Source organism: Pseudoliparis swirei, chromosome 2 (genome assembly GCF_029220125.1).
Source record: "Pseudoliparis swirei isolate HS2019 ecotype Mariana Trench chromosome 2, NWPU_hadal_v1, whole genome shotgun sequence".
NCBI lineage: Eukaryota > Metazoa > Chordata > Actinopteri > Perciformes > Liparidae > Pseudoliparis > Pseudoliparis swirei.
The window spans coordinates 5,324,620-5,343,465 of NC_079389.1; the positions used below are offsets into that span (position 1 = coordinate 5,324,620).

Sequence of the window (18,846 nt, forward strand, 5' to 3'; positions counted from 1 at the left end):
TTCTTCCAAGCTGCATGGGTTCCGAGTCATTCGAAGTGTAGTCCTCTGATGGTCCGGTAACATGAGCTGAAATCCTCCGCTGGGCGCGACCCTCGGGAATTCTGGAAGCTGGGAATAACATCTCGGTTGGTCGCGCTCCCCTCTTTCGAAGCGGTTATCGATCCGGATGGCACAGCGATGAGGATTCCAGATCCCGGGTGTCTCCAGTGGAGCCAGCTGTCCTTTATCGGTTCGAAGTCCTGTCATGAAGGCGTCACGAAGGCGGAACATTCCATCCGCTGTTGCTGTACGAAACTCGATGGCATAATCAACCACCTGCGGTTGAGCTGCGATTTGAAACAGTCTTCTGCTGGCCTCCGTAGCAGGCGATGAGTGGTCAAAATGCCTCATAGTCTCTATGAAATGCCAATGAGTAACATAGTTCGGTGTCTCTAGACCATTCTGCAGTAGCCCAGGCTGCAGCTCTTCCCGTTAAATGAGACACAATGCCACTTTACCATGCTCAGATAAAAAGCTGCTGGGTTGTGTTGAAAATGCAGATCACACTGTACCAGAAAGGCTCTGCATGAAGAGTCTCCGCAAATCTCTCCGGAAGAGCCAGCCGTAAGGGAGGAAACAGCCTGACTTGTCAGCTGGAGTATTGACAGGCAAATTCTCAGCTGTGGATGACGTCACGAGGAGCAGTCTGTTGATGAGTGAAAAATTATTCATTTGGGCAACCAGTTGTTGCATCTGTGTAGATAATTCTTCCTGAGCCCGCCTGGCGTCCTCTCAGCTCTTGTATTTCGCGACTTTGTCCAGTTTTTCCTCGTGATGAAAATCACGCCCTGTACCGACAGAGCGCGTGAAACGTTCTTGGGTCGGCTGGGTCCATAATGTGTCAGTTCGTTTGTTACGATCTCAGACACTTAGGTAGGACCCAATTACGACCGGGAGGCAGAGATAAAGTATTTGTAAGTACTTTATTTTCGGTTCTGCAGTGAACAAATGAAAGCGCTCACGTAGTGAGGATCAAAACTTTCAAGAGCACAACATAACCCGACCTGATCATGGCAAAGACCAGACGAACTGACAAGGAACACTGGGAGACAGGGAATTTAAGCACATGGTAACAAGACACAGGTGGGACCAATCAGGGGCGGGCTTTCAAATTGGGGTTTTAGGCATTTTGGAGATTAGGTTTTTTATTTTAAAAAATGAAAAAACAATAAGGAAGCCCTTTTGGGCCTGGGGACTCAGAGCTATCGGTCCAAATAGGGTATTCATATTCAGAGGCCCTTCTTTGAATCTGAAAAGCAATCTTTAAGTTGATTGAAAGTCTGAAAATTAACTAAAAGACTGGTTTTAAGGATCGATAAGGGTTATTGGCACGGTGACAATTTTCTTGTGAATTTTGAGGATTCCCTCACGACCTCAAAGTCTTATATTTAGGTAAATATAATATATTAATATAAACGTAGGTTATATCTGAGAGACAATTGGGAGGTCAAGGTCAGTCTGCAGAGTATGTGTGTGTGCATCTGTATTTGTGCTGTGTGCGTGTGTGATTCTGCCTGTGTTTATATGTATGTGAATGTCGTATGTGTGTGTTGGTGTGTGTTGTGTGTGGTGTGTGTCACTGTGTGTGTTTTGTCATGTGCTGTCTGTCTGTGTGCCAGTCTGTCTGTGTTGTCTAAGAGCGTCGTATGAAATGTGTGTCTCATGTGAAACGTGTGTCTGCCTGTGTGTGTGTGTACGATGAGTGTCTATGTGTTTCTGTCAGTGTGTGATGTGTGTGTGTGGAAAAGCGATGTATTAGTTTGCATGCATATCAGTGGAAGTTGAAGGGTAAATCATGTTTTATTAACAATTCCCAAAGATTATTTCCCAGATTTTCCGTACCTGCTCTTTTGTTTGATGAGAAGTAAACACCTGTAAATAACGCATGAAGGTTTATTGTTTTGAGTTGTTTGACTGTTTAGCATTTTCCTTATTGATTTTGATGTTGTTTTATATTGTATGTTTGAATAAATATAGACGTTTTATACTACTTCCGCTTAACAGACAAATCGGACTTTTATTTTGAAAGGTTAACAAGGAAGCGCACTTTTTTAGGTTAAAATGCGAACTTTATGATAGATTACGGACAGATGCGCATTTTATAACAAGTTTAATAGTTATTTGACCCGTATGGGACTAACTCTGTTAAGGTGGTGATGAGGTGGTGATAGTGCAGTTTTAATTAATGTATTGTCACCTAAAAAAAGAAAATAAAGGAGAGTCACCAGCAGTAAGTCTTCACGCCAATTCATATGATCCGACAACGCTTATTGCTGTCAGAATACGCAGGCGAAACAACATATATAACAAAATAATAAATAAGACTAGAGGACGCTTTTTACAATTCATAACAGCATTGTAGAAAAGAGAGATAACAAACGGCAAAGATACGTTCATCAGAGACGTATTTGTAATTATAATACGTCAAATACAAACGTAATCTGGAGAGAAATACGTTTCATTCAAACGTAATTTGGAGAGAAATACGTTTGAGTCAAACGTAACTGCAAATTGCATTTTAGGTCTGGGGGAACGTAATTTTTGTGATACAGGGTTGCAAGGAGACAGGATACCTCTGGGCTTATGCTGTGACCTAGATTCGGCCTTGATGCACCCAAGCTTGGCAGGCTGAGAGTGTGTGTTTGTGTCATCCATATAGAGTAAAGGCATTTGTACGTGTGTCTAGATGCAAAAGAAAGGAAGAGAGAAAGGATGTGTGTGTGTGTGTGTGTGTGTGTGATAGGGAGGGGGAAGAGTTGAGTCCATGCATGAAATGGCTGCGTTGCTTGTGCGACTAAGAGCCTCAGCTGACACACAAAGAGGTGAGTGTTCACGCAGTAAGGGAGCTTATTCAGCGCACACGTTGACAGAAACGGCCTCAAAGGGAATCTTTATGTAACTTAAAATGCGGAAAAATGAAAACAAGCACACAGCATTATAGAGCATTGTAAATTCAGACATGTGATGCCAATCACATAGAAATCTAACTGGAGGATTTTAGCCATTTATGCCACTCTCTGCATGTAGATGAAACTCAGTTATTGGCTCCTGAACATACATATTAAACATCAGGACGTTTTTTTAAACGTATAGTCTGACCTTGCCTTTGGGCCACATCCATATAGCTCATGTTAACGTTATAGTGACTCAAAGCCATATACCTCCTCGCTCTATTCAGTGCATTATACTGGCCGTATGCAAGAAATGAGAGGAATCATCTCGCCAGTTAATTCCCTGACCCGTCCTCTGGCCAAAGGGCCTCAACGTTATTAAATTGTTAATCATGTGCATCATGAGCTCAGTGTGTAGACTTCACAAGATGATTGACTAAAATATATATAAATCTCTATAAAAAAATAAATAAATATATATAAAAATGAATTGATAAAATATATATCTATAAAAAACGATATATATATACAAAAAGAAAATGATATAATATATATAAAATATACATATAGATATTTTAAATTATTTATATATATATAAAATGATATATAAATGTCAAAATATTTATATATATATATATATGTGTGTGTGTATATACAGGACTGTCTCAGAAAATTAGAATATTGTGATGAAGTTCTTTATTTTCTGTAATGCAATTAAAAAAACAAAAATGTCATGCATTCTGGATTCATTACAAATCAACTGATTGCAAGCCTTTTATTCTGATTTATTGTGGCTTACAGCTTAAGAAAACTCAAATATCCTATCTCTAAATATTAGAATATCATGAAAAAGTATACTAGTAGGGTATTAAACAAATCACTTGAATTGTCTAATTAACTCGAAACACCTGCAAGGGTTTCCTGAGCCTTGACAAACACTCAGCTGTTATAAATCTTTTTTTTTACTTGGTCTGAGGAAATATTAAAATTTTATGAGATAGGATTTTAGAGTTTTCTTAAGCTAGCCATAATCAGCAATATTAAAAGGCTTGCAATATTTCAGTTGATTTGTAATGAATCCAGAATGCATGACATTTTTGTTTTTTTAATTGCATTACAGAAAATAAAGAACTTTATCACAATAGTCTAATTTTCTGAGACAGTCCTGTATATGCATTTAAAATGTGGGGGCTCAAGATGGTACCTTTACACAACATGACGCCAAAGCGCTGGATGTTTCTGGAAGAATTCAGTCCGTGATTTGTGATTAAAAATAGCCGCTTTACACACAGATGGTGATGCTTCCACAGGGTCATGCATGCAGGGCTGATGGTGGAAAAATGAAGGGAAACAACTTGTCACACACACACACACAGAAATGCTAAACCCAAATCCCTCTTCGTGCAGGTGTCGAAATAGGTTCAGTTTTAGAGGTTGTGGGAATATCTGACACCGCCCACATGAATATAACATGATAAAAAAGGTTTAATCAATACATGATTTTATTATTGTTATATTCAGAACACGGTTGCTCATCAAAACAGTGTGAAATCTCATTAAATGCAGCCATTGGATTGTATGTCAATGTCAGGTGATATAAATCTATGAGCAAATAAAGTGTTTTGTTAATCATACAACATATGTGCATAATTCAGATTGTCACTTAAAAATCAGATGGCTGAAGACAGAGGAGTTAGTTATTTATCAAACTCTAGTGACCTACAACTGATCCAATCAGCTCGCAACAGTTCATTAGAAATGAGAAACACACTTTCTTTCGCGTATACTAATTAAATACTAAAAAAGTAGTTGTAAATATACCACTGTTGGTGAAACGGTGATCCGTGGTGAAGTGCTTTTTGCAATTAAAATAAATCTGTCATTTAAAAAAAAAAAAAACTAAATGCCGAAAAAATATATTTTTTAAAGAAACGATTAAAAATGCGTGGTAATAAATACCAAAAGTGGACACCAGATATAAAGGGCTCCTGTTCAAATGTTTCTTGTCACGCTTGAGCCTGCCTTAAATCATTATGGATAAGATGTTTATGCCCTCTGGAGCTTATTTTCCTCCGCATTCAGAGGTGGTCAACTTGTAACGCTAATTAAAGCGACCACAAACAAAGATGAGGTTCTTCTGCCGAGGCTTCATCCTCACATGCGGATCGCGGCCCGCTCCTTCCAGAACTCGGCGATCCTTCGAGACAGCGCGAACTCTGCCAGGCCCCTGCACTCTCGGGGGGTGAACCCCACCAGCGCGGTGCCCTTCACGCCGACCCCCTCCCTCCCCGCCAGCTCCGCGACCCTCGCCGTGATGAGGGACGCCGGAACGTGACAGTACGGCTGGCCGGCGACGCTGAAACGCGGCCACGGTTCGCCGGCGGTCGTTTTGGGACCCGCCGGGCTCCACCTCACGCTCTCCACGTTGCAGGCGATTTCCACGGCGCCGTCGTGCGGCAAGGCCAGCACCTGAACCCCGGGCAGCCCCCCCGGGGTCGACTCCCTGAGGGCCGCGGCGATGCTGCGTCCCACCGCCATGTCCCGGGTGTCGATGGTGACGTTGCAGTTGGTGACGTACGGACTGGCCCCGACACCTGCAGCACATCGGCCAATCACCACACAGGGTTCATACACATGTCGACCAATGGGTTTCCAGGACTCTTCCAGGACTTTAAACCAAATTTCCTTGAACAAACATTTGGTGAAATCTCGGTGTATAAATGACACAAATGAATGAGAGACGATAGTTTGATGAAAAGAATAAATATTGATATAAATGTTTATTCTTTTAATCAAACTGTGGAAATGAACATACAAATATAACAACATTTCTATGACCTTTCCAAAACTTTAAGTATTTCATTTTTTTCCATGACTTTTCCAGGCCTGGAAATAACCATATTTTAAATTCCATGACTTTTCCATGACTTTAAACCAAATTTCCATGACCAAATATTTGGTGAAATCTCGGTGTATAAATGACACAAATAATTGAGAGACAATAGTTTGATTAAAAGAATAAATATTGATATAAATGTAAATGAACATACGAATATAACACATTTCCAGGACTTTTCCAGGCCTGGAAATAACAATTTTTTTAAATTTCACAACTTTTCCAGGTTTTTCATGACCGTACGAACCCTAGAGGACAAACCCAACCCGTCGTCGTCATCTACTCCGCTTCAGGAAGCGCGTCAGCTTTTTGCTATTACAGAAAACAACTGCAGAGGAGTGAGCGGTTGTAGAAGGAAGAAGGGATGAGGAGCTTCTCTAGAGAAGGAGTTTCAACCGCACCTCAAAATACACAAAATGTGTTGTTGCTTAATTGTGTTACAGTCGTTGTGAGAGCTATTTCTATTGGGTTTGGTTACTTTGGACCTCCCACCACTAGGTGGCGCACGGCCGACTTAATTTGATGTTTAGACACATGGAGGCCATTTGTCGGAAGCAAACCGGGATTCATTAAATAACAATAATAATGATTGCTTTTTATTTTGTATTTGTATCTTACCATTCTATTGGATTTGCCTGATTCTATGTAGTTTTTTTTTTTTCGATCAGCAAAATATACAACCACCAGTAACAAAAAAAAAAGAAGAAAGATACAAGTGGCTGACCGAAAGGGTTCAGGCTGAAGCTATCTAGCTTATAAGTGCCCGAACCTATGATCGCTTAAAAATACTTGTTCCAAAGAACCTTATATATATATTAGGGCTGTGAAATGATTAAAATTTTTAATCGGGTTAATCACAGGTTTTTGTGGATTAATCATGATTAATCACATATTACCGATATTCTCGGTATATTTTGTGAGAACATAGAGATTTATGACAAAAGACGGATATATACATTTATACATTCTTCTATACAATGGTGCTGCAACTCAGCAGTTATTTAGCAGTTTTATTCCATATGGAACATTAATACATCTTCATCCTAAACAGAATGTTTAACCCTCCTGTTACCTTTCGGGTCAATTTGACCCCATTCAATGTTTAATGTCGGTGTTCTTTGGGGTCAATTTGACCCCAGGCTGTTTTTCACTGTGTCAAACATATAAGAAATATCAACTTTTTTATTTATTTAAAGGGCTATTTAGGTAGTCAACAAAAAAACATAAAGTACCTCACACTTAAACTTGGGAAGCAATATTAATTCTAATAATTTTCTGGAGGTTTTAATTGCTGGGGTCAAATTGACCCCAAGGGTAAAATATGTTAGTAAATGTAAAGGTAACAGGAGGGTTAAACAGAACATTTTTCTCTTATTTGTCAACCATTAACTCCACCATGATACAATCTAAAGGCCTCTAGTCTTCCTCTAGCAGCTGCTGAGGCAAACTGACTGTGTGGGTTTTCTTCATGAACTGGGCCGTGATGAAAGGGACGGCGGGGACACCGCTGCAAAGCTGAAACCTCACGGCCCGGGCACGGACAGGTGGACAGATTGACAAGTGACTTTTTTTTTGCTCGGTCCCGATGCGCGCGCACGGAGCTCTGTGGCGCGCGAGATGGAGATCGATAAGTGTTAACGCAACGCGAAGAGACAGAGATGACATGCTGCTGTGGAGATACGATCAACAACAGACGTTTAGTTTAATAAAAGAACAAAGACGTGCTCTAGAGAACATGTCAGGGGGCGGGCCAATCTTTTTAATGTCATGCGATCTACCGACACTACGCTGCGATCGACTGGCAGGTCGCGATCGACGTGTTGAGACCCTGATCTACAGGAAGTAAAAGTCGTAACAAGGTTTCCGGAGGTGAACCTGCGGAAGGATCATTACCGATGAACAGACCGTCTGCATGAGAGCGGACAGAGTTCAGATTGAAGTGGTGGATTGGAAGCTCATTTTGCAAGTGACTTTTTTTTCGTCCCGACGACCAACAACAGACGGATTGGAAGCTCATTCTGCGCATGCGTTAAATGCGTAAAAAAAAAAAAACTAGTTAAACCTGTAATTGAATTAACGCGTTATTTTTCACAGCACTAAATCAAAACAAACAAACAAACCAGAAATTCACTTTGTAAACTCTGTTTTTAAAAGGCGCTCTAAATAAAGTTATTCTTATAATTATAGTCGGCGGTGAAATTGGGATATTCTGTCACTCGTGATTGAAAAACGATGCAAAACACTAGCAGCGCTGTCTCTGAGGGGCCGATACACAGTTTGTCTTCAGGTGAACGAAAAACTGCTGATCAGACGCCTTTTGATGTGGCACCAGAAACATCCTGTAAGAATAAGCTAACGGGACGGAGGTCACAGCAGCAGCAGCAGCTGTTAAAGGTAAAGTCGTTCAACGCATCACATGCCATGTTGGACGTTGGCGGTGTGCTTGCTCGCCGTCGTCATTCCTCATGTGCTTAATGGCCTTGAAGGGATGGCTCTCTAGTGGGCGAGTGTGACTACTCCATAAAGAATTGGAGGATCATCCTGAAGTTCAGCTGAAGCTAATGTGGAGCGCAACATATCCCTCGACCGCAGCTCAGCAAGGAAACCGTCCGCAGAGACAAAAAAGAGAGACTTTTGGAATATAAACTGTAATTTTGGACTTCCTGGAACTTTATTTTTCTCGAACATGGTCCACATGGTTTTGGACTACGAGAGTTTGAATGCCGACTTTCTGGACCGTGACGAAACAGTTCAAAAAACATGTTGGCATCATAAGCTAATAGGATAGCACTAAGATATACTATATGAGTGTATGTCTGAATGAGTTTTCCTGGAAATGTTTATGTATTTAGGCATAGTTGTTCATTTTCTTCTTAGTTTTCCTTTTTTTTTTTTTTGTGGTAACTTTGTTAGAATGAAACATTTATTATTTATGTGGATTTTTTCCACAGTGTCATCAACACGGAGTTGAGAACAGATTATTTTACCCTGTTGACATTGGCTGTGATCAGGTCTGGACCACACCTCAAGGTGGCCTGATATCAGTCCAGGATCTCAGAGAGGTGTGGAGAGCGCGATGATTTATCAAATAAATTCCCATGTATTTAAAAAAATTCAAAGTCGGCTGCATTCCCTTCATAATCCTGGCAAAGAGACATGCTAACCTCCCTCACCGGCTCAGGCGTTCATCTACATCACGCGTAATCGGCGCCGACCCCCGGCTCGGGCTCACCTGTGAGGCCGAATGGATTCCGAGGCGGCGGCCCCACGTCGGGCCTGATCGTCCGCAAATCCGGCGTCTCCTTGAACCAGCCCATCTCCTTCCTCCTCTGTGCCAGCCCCCGCTGACGGGGGGAGTCCGCCCAGCCGAATAGGAAGGCGCTGGTGCCGGGGACCCGCTCCGTGAGTCCCCGAGCCACGGCTGAGCCCCGCCAGCAAGAAAACACCAGACGTGTTAGTCGTCACAAGGTAAAAAATGGTTCAGAAAGTGTGATTCAGACAGAAGGAAATCTGTGGACTGCTCATTATGCGCATGCATGAATTTACTTGTGAATGAGTTTTCCATTTATCATTCTGAAATCACACCACACAGATTAGCATACGTCAGGCATGCTGGCACAGGTGCTTGTTCTACGTGTTATGACCAGCCAGACACATGGTTGCTATGTCAGCTGGCAAACTGTGAAACTCATCAACACGGCACAGGAAGCTAAAGATGTCACCTCATCAGCCTCTAGACACATCGCTCTAGTCAAAGCACGTTCGCACAGTCGACCTCGCTGTTCGAGGGGTTGAGTCGTGAGATTGGTCTCATTCCCACGAGCCGAGGTATTAAAATAACTCTGAATTCAGCTGTTAGTGCATTAAAAAAAGAAGCTTTGAGGACCCGATGATGTCAGTAAGAGCTATTCAAGTGTTCAGGCTGGGAGGCCGATGTAGCTCAAAATGATGCGCTGGCTTACAGATATCTCTTTTCCAATGCAAGTCCATGGGGGAAGAAACTATTTTTGGACCCAAACGCATCCGGTGACAATCTGGCGAGCCACCAAGGCTATAAACAATTAGAGCAGATGACATTATGCAGGAAATGAAAGGCATAAAGTCAGAGGACATTTTCCTCAGACATTTAAAATGACAAACACAAACAATATGTTCAAAACGTGAAGGATGTGAGATCGGGAGGATATAGATTGCCTCTTACCGGCTCTCAACATGGTGACGGCGGGCCGGCAGATAATTGCTATAGGGTGCTAACATTTCAAACTAGTGTTTATATTTTTTTGTACTTTTTTTTTTGGGATGTATATGTATGTATATATATATATGTATATGTATATGTATATGTATATATATATATAATTTTGCCCTGTTTAATTTAATTATTATTATTTAATTTATTTATTGTGTTAATATATCTAAACGAATAAAATAAACTAAGTACAAAAAACTAAAAAAAACTATTTTAAAAAAGTGCCCACAGAGTTAATAGGGTTTACTTGCACTAAATATGCACAAAAAAGCCCGCTTTGTTGTCTAGGTCAACAAAGCCAGGAGGAGCTCGGATGACAACAGACACACACACAGTTAGAACATGTCCACGAGGTTGTGGCTTACACAAGAGGGAGGCGTCCATACGAACAACCTCATTTGAGGCAACACAATGACTGTGGGCCGAAAGCTAAAGAACGGAGACACTACAGCACAACAACTGTAAGCTCGACTGGCAGGGGCTAAGCACCTAAGTGCACTCTCACACATGCACGCACAAATGACATCTCACCCCGAGCCTCTTGGGCACAGTCCTCCACTCCCACCTCCTCCCCCAGGGGGTAGATGGGTATGAGGTCCACGGCGCCCATGCACGGGTGGACCCCTTTGTGGGCGGCCATGTCGATCAGCGCGCAGGCTTTCTCACACGCGGACAGAACGGCCTCCCCTGGGATAAGAAAACAGATGACATAACAAATGCATCAACCACACCGTCAGCGCTAAGGAAGTAAGCAAGGAAGTAAGCAAGCAAGTAAGTAGGCAAGTAAGCAAGCAAGCAAGTAAGCAAGCAGTGGGCAGGCAAGTGGGTGAGCAAGCAAGGCAAGGCAGGTGGGCAGCAGGAGCAAGTGAGCAAGAGCAGGTGAGCAAGCAAGGCAAGCAGGTGAGTGGTGGCAAGTGAAGGCAAGCAGCAAGAGCAGCAAGGAAGCAGGCAGGCAGGTGGGCAAGCAGTAGGCAAGTGAGCAAGCAAGCAAGAGCAAGTGAGCAAGGCAAGGCAAGCAAGGCAAGAAGCAAGGCAAGCAAGGCAAGGCAGGTGAGCAAGGCAAGCAAGGCAAGGCAAGCAAGGGCAAGGCAGGCAAGGCAAGGCAAGGCAAGCAAGTAAGTAAGCAAGCAAGTAAGTAAGCAAGTAAGCAAGTAAGCAAGTAAGCAGGCAAGTAAGCAAGTAAGCAAATAAGCAAGTAAGCAAGCAAGTAAGCAAGTAAGTAGGCAAGTAAGCAAGTAAGTAAGTAAGTAAGCAAGTAAGCAAGCAAGTAAGCAAAGTTTATTTATTTTTAGTGTCACAAAGTGCAGTACAGTGTTCAATTAAATCAATTACGTTTAACGTTTCCATGTCACAGTAAAAGATGGAAAAAACACACAATAAACAGAGAAGATCAAAAGCCATAGACTATTTAAATTAACCAAAGACCAGTGTCAACAGGAATGTTTTGAGATGGATATTCTGAATTCCGAACCTGAAGACAAACAGAAGATTTGGTGAAACGAAGCTGTAACACATAACTGCAAACCTCGACAACCTCGACCGCATTGTCAGAAGTTCGGGAGAAACATTCAATAAGATACACTTTGTGATCCTTGCCAGAGAAATGTTCATCCCCATTTTAATTTTGTGTTTAAATCCCCGACAAAGCTTATTAAAGGATTCCCCCGTCGTCGTCTCAGAGGATTGGAGAGCAGGGGACGGAGACTAAATCCCTGAAGCTGCCTCCATCCTCCATCCTTCCCTCTGGAGCAGCAGGATGACCGGGTAGAAGAGGATACTCACCGATAGAGTCGACACTGGCCACAATGGTGATGACTGACCGGTTGTAGTCCTGGTCATTAAAGATGTTGAGCACCGCGGTCCCCTCTCGTGTCACACCTGGGCGGAAAGAAGAAAAACCCAAGGTAAAAATGATGTTTTGAGGCGAGTCTTCTCCGGTCACTACGTAGCTCTTAGAATCCACGGGGTTGTGACAAAGCTCGTGAATAATTGGTTGAGTTATTATTTATCCACAAGACCAAATTAATGTTATTAGTCATAATGATCCCGACTCATACGAGCGGTAACACATTCAAAGTGCACTTGCCTTCCTTGTCTTATAAGGCCGCCTATGACAAATCCTGAGCGCCTAAGGCAAAAAAAAGTCTGCGATGGAAAAACCCCAAAAAACAAACAAACTGTGTTCATCACGTGCATGTCAGCGAATATGTTCTCAACAGTATGTTTCAAGTAGGCTACAGCCGAACCCTCGTTCTGTTTTGATCAATAGTAATCGAGTTGATAAGCGTGTCTTCTTGTCTGGTCAATACGCAACTGTGAGGTGCGCGAATGGACAGAGCGACGGCCAAACATTTTTTTGGGAGCACCGAAGACCCATTTTGACCCAGGAAAAACCCTGAGTAAGCAAGTAAGTAAGTAAGTAAGCAAGTAAGTAAGCAAATAACCAAGTAAGTAAGCAAGTAAGTAAGCAAATAACCAAGTAAGTAAGCAAGTAAGCAAGTAAGTAAGCAAGCAAGTTAGTAAAAAAAAAAAGAAGGTAAAAATGATGTTTTGAGGCGAGTCTTCTCCGGTCACTACGTAGCTCTTATAATTCACGGGGTTGTAACAAAGCTTGTGAAAAATGTGTTGAGTTATTATTTATCCACAAGACCAAATTAATGTTCTTAGTCAAAATGATCCCGACTCATACGAGCGGTAAAACATTCAAAGTGCCCTTGCCTTCCTCGTCGTATAAGGCCGCCTTGGCCACGGTCTCCACCAGGTCCTTCCTGCGAGCCTCGGAGACATTGAGGAGACACGCCACCAGCCTCCTGCCAACGGAGCCGGACGCCATGTTTCTACCTGAAGCTGCCGAGAACAAAAAAAACAATATTCCACTCCTCCCAGAATGCATCGGGAGTTTCGGGACAGAAACAAAAAGCCAAGATAATAAGTTTAATTCATAAGCAACACATGAAGAAGGTTTGCGTCTGTGGCCGTGGGTAACTCGTGATATTGTTATAATTAGTTGCGTAGCTTGAAGGCACACGTCCAAGTTCATGTGTTTCCACCCATTTTGTTGTTGTTGATGCTCCTTTTGAATGTAATCGTATTTTAAGTGTTATTATTTTGGCAAGTGTGTGAGTTATTTGAAAAATACTTCTGAAAAACTGCTGAACAAACTTGCAGTAGACCACTAAAAAACATACAACTTTATCACTTGGACACTTTAATCGGTTGACACTTTTATTACTACCCTGTATATATATTTGTATTCCTCTGTATTTTTAATACTTTGACAGTATTTTATTTGTATTACTGCTTTGTTATTTGTTATTACTACTTTGCTTTGGGACTAATAAAGGAATATCTTAATTTATCTTATCTTGAATGTCAACTGTTCAGTCAAAATAAAAAAATTAAATTAAATACATGTAATGTACAGACGGCGTGTGGTTCTGACCTTTACTAAGGGAACAATAAAGTAACAATATTCTTATTTTTTTCCTGTGACAAAATTGTCAAGTCTGCAAAGTTTATCATGATGACAAGAGCAGCTCCACAAAAAATAACTGACGTAGTTTATAAGTCGTGCAGTGCAGCCAGTGGGTATTATCACCCCCTCCATGTCAGTGCTGACTGTCTGTACTGTTACAGAACGTGTGCAAAGTCCATGTGGCTGTAAGCCAACTCACAACAGTGACCTGCAACATTTAAAAAAACATGCACGTGCGCCTAAACATGGGTCCATAAAGAATTGGCATACTTGCGTTACATTCAATTATCTTCCGGCATTGAGCGCATTGGTTTTGCGTAAAAACAGCAACAGAGCGCTTCAGTTTAGGGACTCCCAATCCGCTCACACACACACAGGTAGAGCTCAGCACGTGTAGCCAAAGAGGAGAGAATACGTGCAAGATGGTTCCCTCCTGACTGGAAACTGTTGCTTTTTCTTCTTCTGTTGGACGCGAAATGTTGCGTTGAGCCAATAACGTGGTTTGCACAATTGTGGAAATAATTAATCTTTTGATTGCTGAGTTGTTTTTGTTGTTTTTTAACAGTTTTTGTGAATTATTATTCTCTACGTAAGCAATTTGCATATTATGAGGCCTTTAAACCCAAACCAGACAGTGCTGAACACTAGGTTAATCAGAATCAGAATCAGAATCAGAAACAGGTTTATTGCCAAAGAATGTTTTCACAAACAAACGAGGAATTTTTTTTGGTGGAAGGTGCAACATTTGGACATGACAAACAAACAACAATCAATGCGACGGAAAGACAACAAATAATGTGAGAGTGTTTGGGTGTGTGCTTCAAGTGGTGTGTTTTAGTTGAAGTGCATGTTAAAGTGACGTGTGTGGAGGAGGGAAGAAGAAGGAGGAGGGAGGAGGGGGAGGAAGAGGGAGGAGGAGGAAGAGGAAGGAGCGGGAAGAAGGAGGAGAGAGGAAGGTGGAAGAAGAGGTGGTAGTCCTGGGGGTGACAGTCAGTCAGTCCCGGGTCCATTCATGAGCCCGACCGCCGGGAAAAAGCTTTGTTGTGGCGGGTGGACTTAGTCATGATGGACGCAGCCTCCTCCCGAGGGAGGGACTCGAACAGGAGTGTCCAGGGTGGGAGGGGTCGGCGACAATCTTTCTGGCCCGCTTCAGTGACCTGGAAGTGAACAGGACCTGGAGGGAAGGCAGATTGCAGCCGATAACCCTCTCGGCCGAGCGGATGATGCTCTGCAGCCTGCGCTTGTCTTTGGCTGTGGCTGCAGGGTGCCAGGCGGTGATGGAGGAGCAGATGATGGACACAACGATGGCCGTGTAGAACTGTACCATCATCTTCCTGGCAGGTTGAATTTCCTCAGCTGCCTCAGGAAGAACATCCTCTGCTGGGCCTTCTTGGAGATGGAGCCGATGTTCAGCTCCCACTTGAGGTCCTGGGAGATGATGGAGCCCAGGAAGCGGTAGGACTCCACAGCCGACGGGGAGTCACACAGGATGAGAGGGCGGGTGGGGCTGCATTCCTCCTGAAATCCACAACCATCTCCACTGTCTTCAGGCGTTGAGCTCCAGGTTGTTCTGGCTGCACCAGGTCACCAGGTGGTCAGTCTCCCACCTGTAGGCGGTCTCGTCTCCGCCAGAGATGAGTCCAATGTGAGTGGAGTCATCCGCGAACTTTAGGAGCTTGACGGTCTGGTGACTGGAGGTGCAGCTGTTGGTGTACAGGAGAACAGCAGAGGGAGAGAACACAGCCTTGGGGAACCCGTGCTGGTGGTCCGGGAGCCTGAGACGTGTTTCCCCAGCCTCACGTGCTGCTTCCTGTCGGTCAGGAAGTCTGTGATCCACCTGCAGGTGGAGTCGGGCACGTGCAGCTGGGAGAGCTTGTCCTGCAGCAGGGACGGGATGATCGTATTGAAGGCAGAGCTGAAGTCCACAAACAGGATCCTGGCGTAGGTTCCTCGGGAGTCCAGATGCTGGAGGATGTAGTGAAGGGCCATGTTGACTGCATCGTCTGCAGACCTGTTGGCTCTGTAGGCGAACTGCAGGGGGTCCATGAGTGGGTCGGTGATGGTCTTGAGGTGTGACAGGACCAAGCGTTCAAAGGACTTCATGACCACAGAGGTCAGGGCGATGGGCCTGTAGTCATTGAGTCCTGTGATCTTGGGTTTTTGGGACGGGATGATGGTGGAGGCCTTGAAGCAGGCTGGAACGTGGCATGTCTCCAGGGAGGTGTTGAAGATGTCGGTGAACACCGGAGACAGCTGGTCAGCACAGTGCTTCAGGGTGGAGGGGGAGACGGAGTCCGGGCCCGCTGCTATGGGGGTTCTGCTTTTAAACAGCCTGTTGACGGCTCTCTCCAGGATGACGAGGCGCGTCGCTGAGTTGATGGAGGGTGCTCCAGAGGTGTGAGCCCCTGATGGGCTGGGGGAGGGTGGGCTGATGGTCTGTGGCTTGTTGGTGGGGCTGTGGGGGATTGTCTCAGGACTGCTCCATTGTCTTTCAAAGCGGCAGTAGAACTCATTTAGCTCGTCTGCCAGAAGCACATTGTTCATGGAGTGGGGTGATTTGGGCTTGTAGTTGGTGATCTGCCTGAGCCCTCTCCAGACAGAAGCAGAGTCGTTTGCTGAGAGCTGCTGTTGCAGTTTCTCAGAGTACAGTCGTTTAGCATCTCTCACCGCCTTGCTAAACCTGTATTTGGACTCTGTGTACAGGTCCTTGTCCCCACTCCTGAATGCCTGGTCCTTCTGCAGTCTTAGCTTCCTGAGCTCCGCTGTGAACCAGGGTTTGTCGTTGTTATAACTCACCCTGGAGCTGGATGGAATACAGCTGTCCTCACAGAAGCTGATGTAGGAAGTTACAGCCTCTGTGTACTCATCCAGGCTGTTGGTAGCAGTCCTGAAGACATCCCAGTCAGTACAGTCCAAGCACGCCCGTAGATCCTCCAGAGCTTCACTGGTCCACTTCTTGAACTTCCTCACCACAGGTTTGCAGAGCTTTAGTCTCTGCCTGTATGAGGGAATCAGATGAACCATGACGTGGTCAGAGTTTCCCAGTGCAGCTCGAGGGACGGCGTGATAGGCCCTGCTGATTGTTGTGTAGCAGTGGTCCAGAATGCTCTTCTCTCTGGTAGGGCATTTAATTAACTTTCTATATTTAGGGAGTTCGTGGCTGAGGTTTCCTTTGTTAAAATCCCGAGTACAATAACTAAAGAGTCCGGAAGGTCCGCTCCACACACCGTATCTGTTCGGCGAGGTCTGTTGTGCCTCGTTCACGTTCCCCTGCGGCATGTAAACTCCCGCCAGGATGAATGAAGCGAACTCACGTGGGGAGTAGAAGGGTTTGCAGTGAATGATAAAAGATTCCAGGTCCGGCGAACAGTGCTGTAGAATCACCGTTACGTCGTTGCACCAGCCGTTGTTGAGGTAAAAGCAGATTCCTCCACCCTTTTTTTTACCGGAGAGCTCCGTGACCCGGTCCGCTCGGAACAGCTGGAAGCCAGCGAGCTGGAGCGCAGAGTCTGGTATCGAGCCACTAAGCCATGATTCCGTGAAGCACAGAACGGAGGATGAGGAGAAGTCTCTGTCTCTCCCCACCAGCAGCTGGAGTTCGTCCAGTTTGTTGCACAGTGAGCGGACGTTGGAGAGAAATATGCCCGGCAGCGCTGTACGAGATCCCCCGTTCCGTAGCCGTACAAGCGCTCCCCGAGCGTTTCCCTCTCCGCCGGCGTCTCACCGCGTGGGCGAAGGTGAGCACACCTTTTACAAAAATGTCCAGTAACTCCACAGAAGTTAAAAACGTTGGAAGTAAATCCGCTGGAGTTGTTCCCCTGATGTTCAAGAGCTCTTCTCTGGTGAAAGAGCTCTGGGAATCCCAGCAGAAAACAGTATTTAAAACGAACACAACAAAAAACATCGCGCACCAACACACCGAGGCGACATAATAATGTATGTTTTTGTTAGGTTTCTTACAGTAAGAGTGTATGTTTTTTGTTATGTTGTTTTTTGTTATTTTTCTTTCTGTGTATGTTTTTTCTTATGTTTATTACTGTTTCAGAGTGTTTTTTGTTATTTTTCTTAATGTTTAAGAGTATATTTTTTGTTATGTTGTGTTTTTTGTTCTTTTTCTTACTGTTTCAGTGTATGTTTTTTGTTATGTTTATTCCTGTTTAAAAGTGTATGTTGTTTGTTATGTTTCTTACTGTTATGTCATCTTCCTTCTGTACATTGGTATTATTATTTTTATAGATTGTTTTTACCATGTAAAGTGCCTCAAGTTTTTTTTTCAAGGGCTATACAAATAACATATTAGAATTATATATATAAATATATATATATCTCTCTCTTATTACTAATGTAATAGTATTTAATAAGAAAAGGAAAAGGACATTGGCTGCTGACCATCTTGGACAATGACCAATGTCTTAACGGACAGAGGAGCATTTTCAGTGGCAGACTCCTGTCACTGTCATGCTCATCGGACAGGCCGAGGAAGTCCTTTGTCCCCAGGGCAATACAACTTTACAACGCCACGCAGAAGGGGAGGGGGAGGGAGATGGACATCTCTGCATGAGTCTACCTCAGTCTCCCCTCCTCTTCTCAGCTCTTTATTTATTTTTCCATCCCACTGTCCATCTTTTTACTCTTTTTACTGGCTATACTAGCCCATTGCACAGACTGTACTATTTATATCACTTTGCACACTGTAATATCTGTATAATATCTGTATACACCCTACTCCCTGTGAACATGTTCTCCCTATGTGTATTGTTTTTCTACTGTGATTTGTGTTTGTATGTTTGTGAGTTAAGTTAAGTGTATAAGCTACTGGATGACCTAAATTTCCCTCGGGATTAATAAAGTATCCATCTATCTATCTATCTAATATATATATATATATATATCTATTATTACTCATGTAATAGTTTCATGTATTTGTTTTATCTGTAAAATGCCTGCAATACTTTCGTATTTTTCTAATATCTTTTCAAGAATGTCGTTTCTGGATCTATTTTCTTTCATGTCTTTATCCTTCATGGTGCGCTTCACTGACGAACACGGAAGTACAAAGGATTTCATCTTGCGAGACCTGACGTCTTTTTGGAGGAGGAAAGAAATACGTGCGCCAAAGTGCTAATGGCTCGTGCCAAACGACGTGCAGCGCTTCGCAAAAGACAGAGCAGCAACACACCTCCACCTGACAAATAAAGATTAGCGCCTGAAGTGCGTTGAAGCCTCGAGTCGAGCTTTTTGTGCTTAGTTAATTATAATATCTGGATGGTATATTATAATCAATACGTTGTTGGAA

General features: G+C 43.5%; 1 protein-coding gene across 2 annotated transcripts; it reads right to left on the reverse strand.

Moving 5' to 3' along the window:
- Positions 1 to 4,410: 4,410 nt before the first annotated feature.
- ftcdnl1 (formiminotransferase cyclodeaminase N-terminal like 1) lies at positions 4,411 to 14,167 on the reverse strand. Of its 2 annotated transcripts, none has more exons than XM_056435019.1 (6): positions 13,830 to 14,167; positions 12,794 to 12,922; positions 11,858 to 11,953; positions 10,607 to 10,762; positions 9,059 to 9,247; positions 4,411 to 5,524 (listed from the first exon to the last, which is right to left on the reverse strand). In XM_056435019.1, the coding sequence occupies exons 1-6, from the start codon at positions 14,152 to 14,154 to the stop codon at positions 5,085 to 5,087; spliced, it is 1,335 nt and encodes a 444-aa protein (XP_056290994.1). In that variant the 5' UTR covers positions 14,155 to 14,167; the 3' UTR covers positions 4,411 to 5,084. The 2 variants fall into 2 exon arrangements, with proteins under 2 accessions (XP_056290994.1, XP_056290987.1); XM_056435012.1 differs by having other exon boundaries at positions 13,821 to 14,166.
- Between the last annotated feature and the right edge of the window lie 4,679 nt (positions 14,168 to 18,846).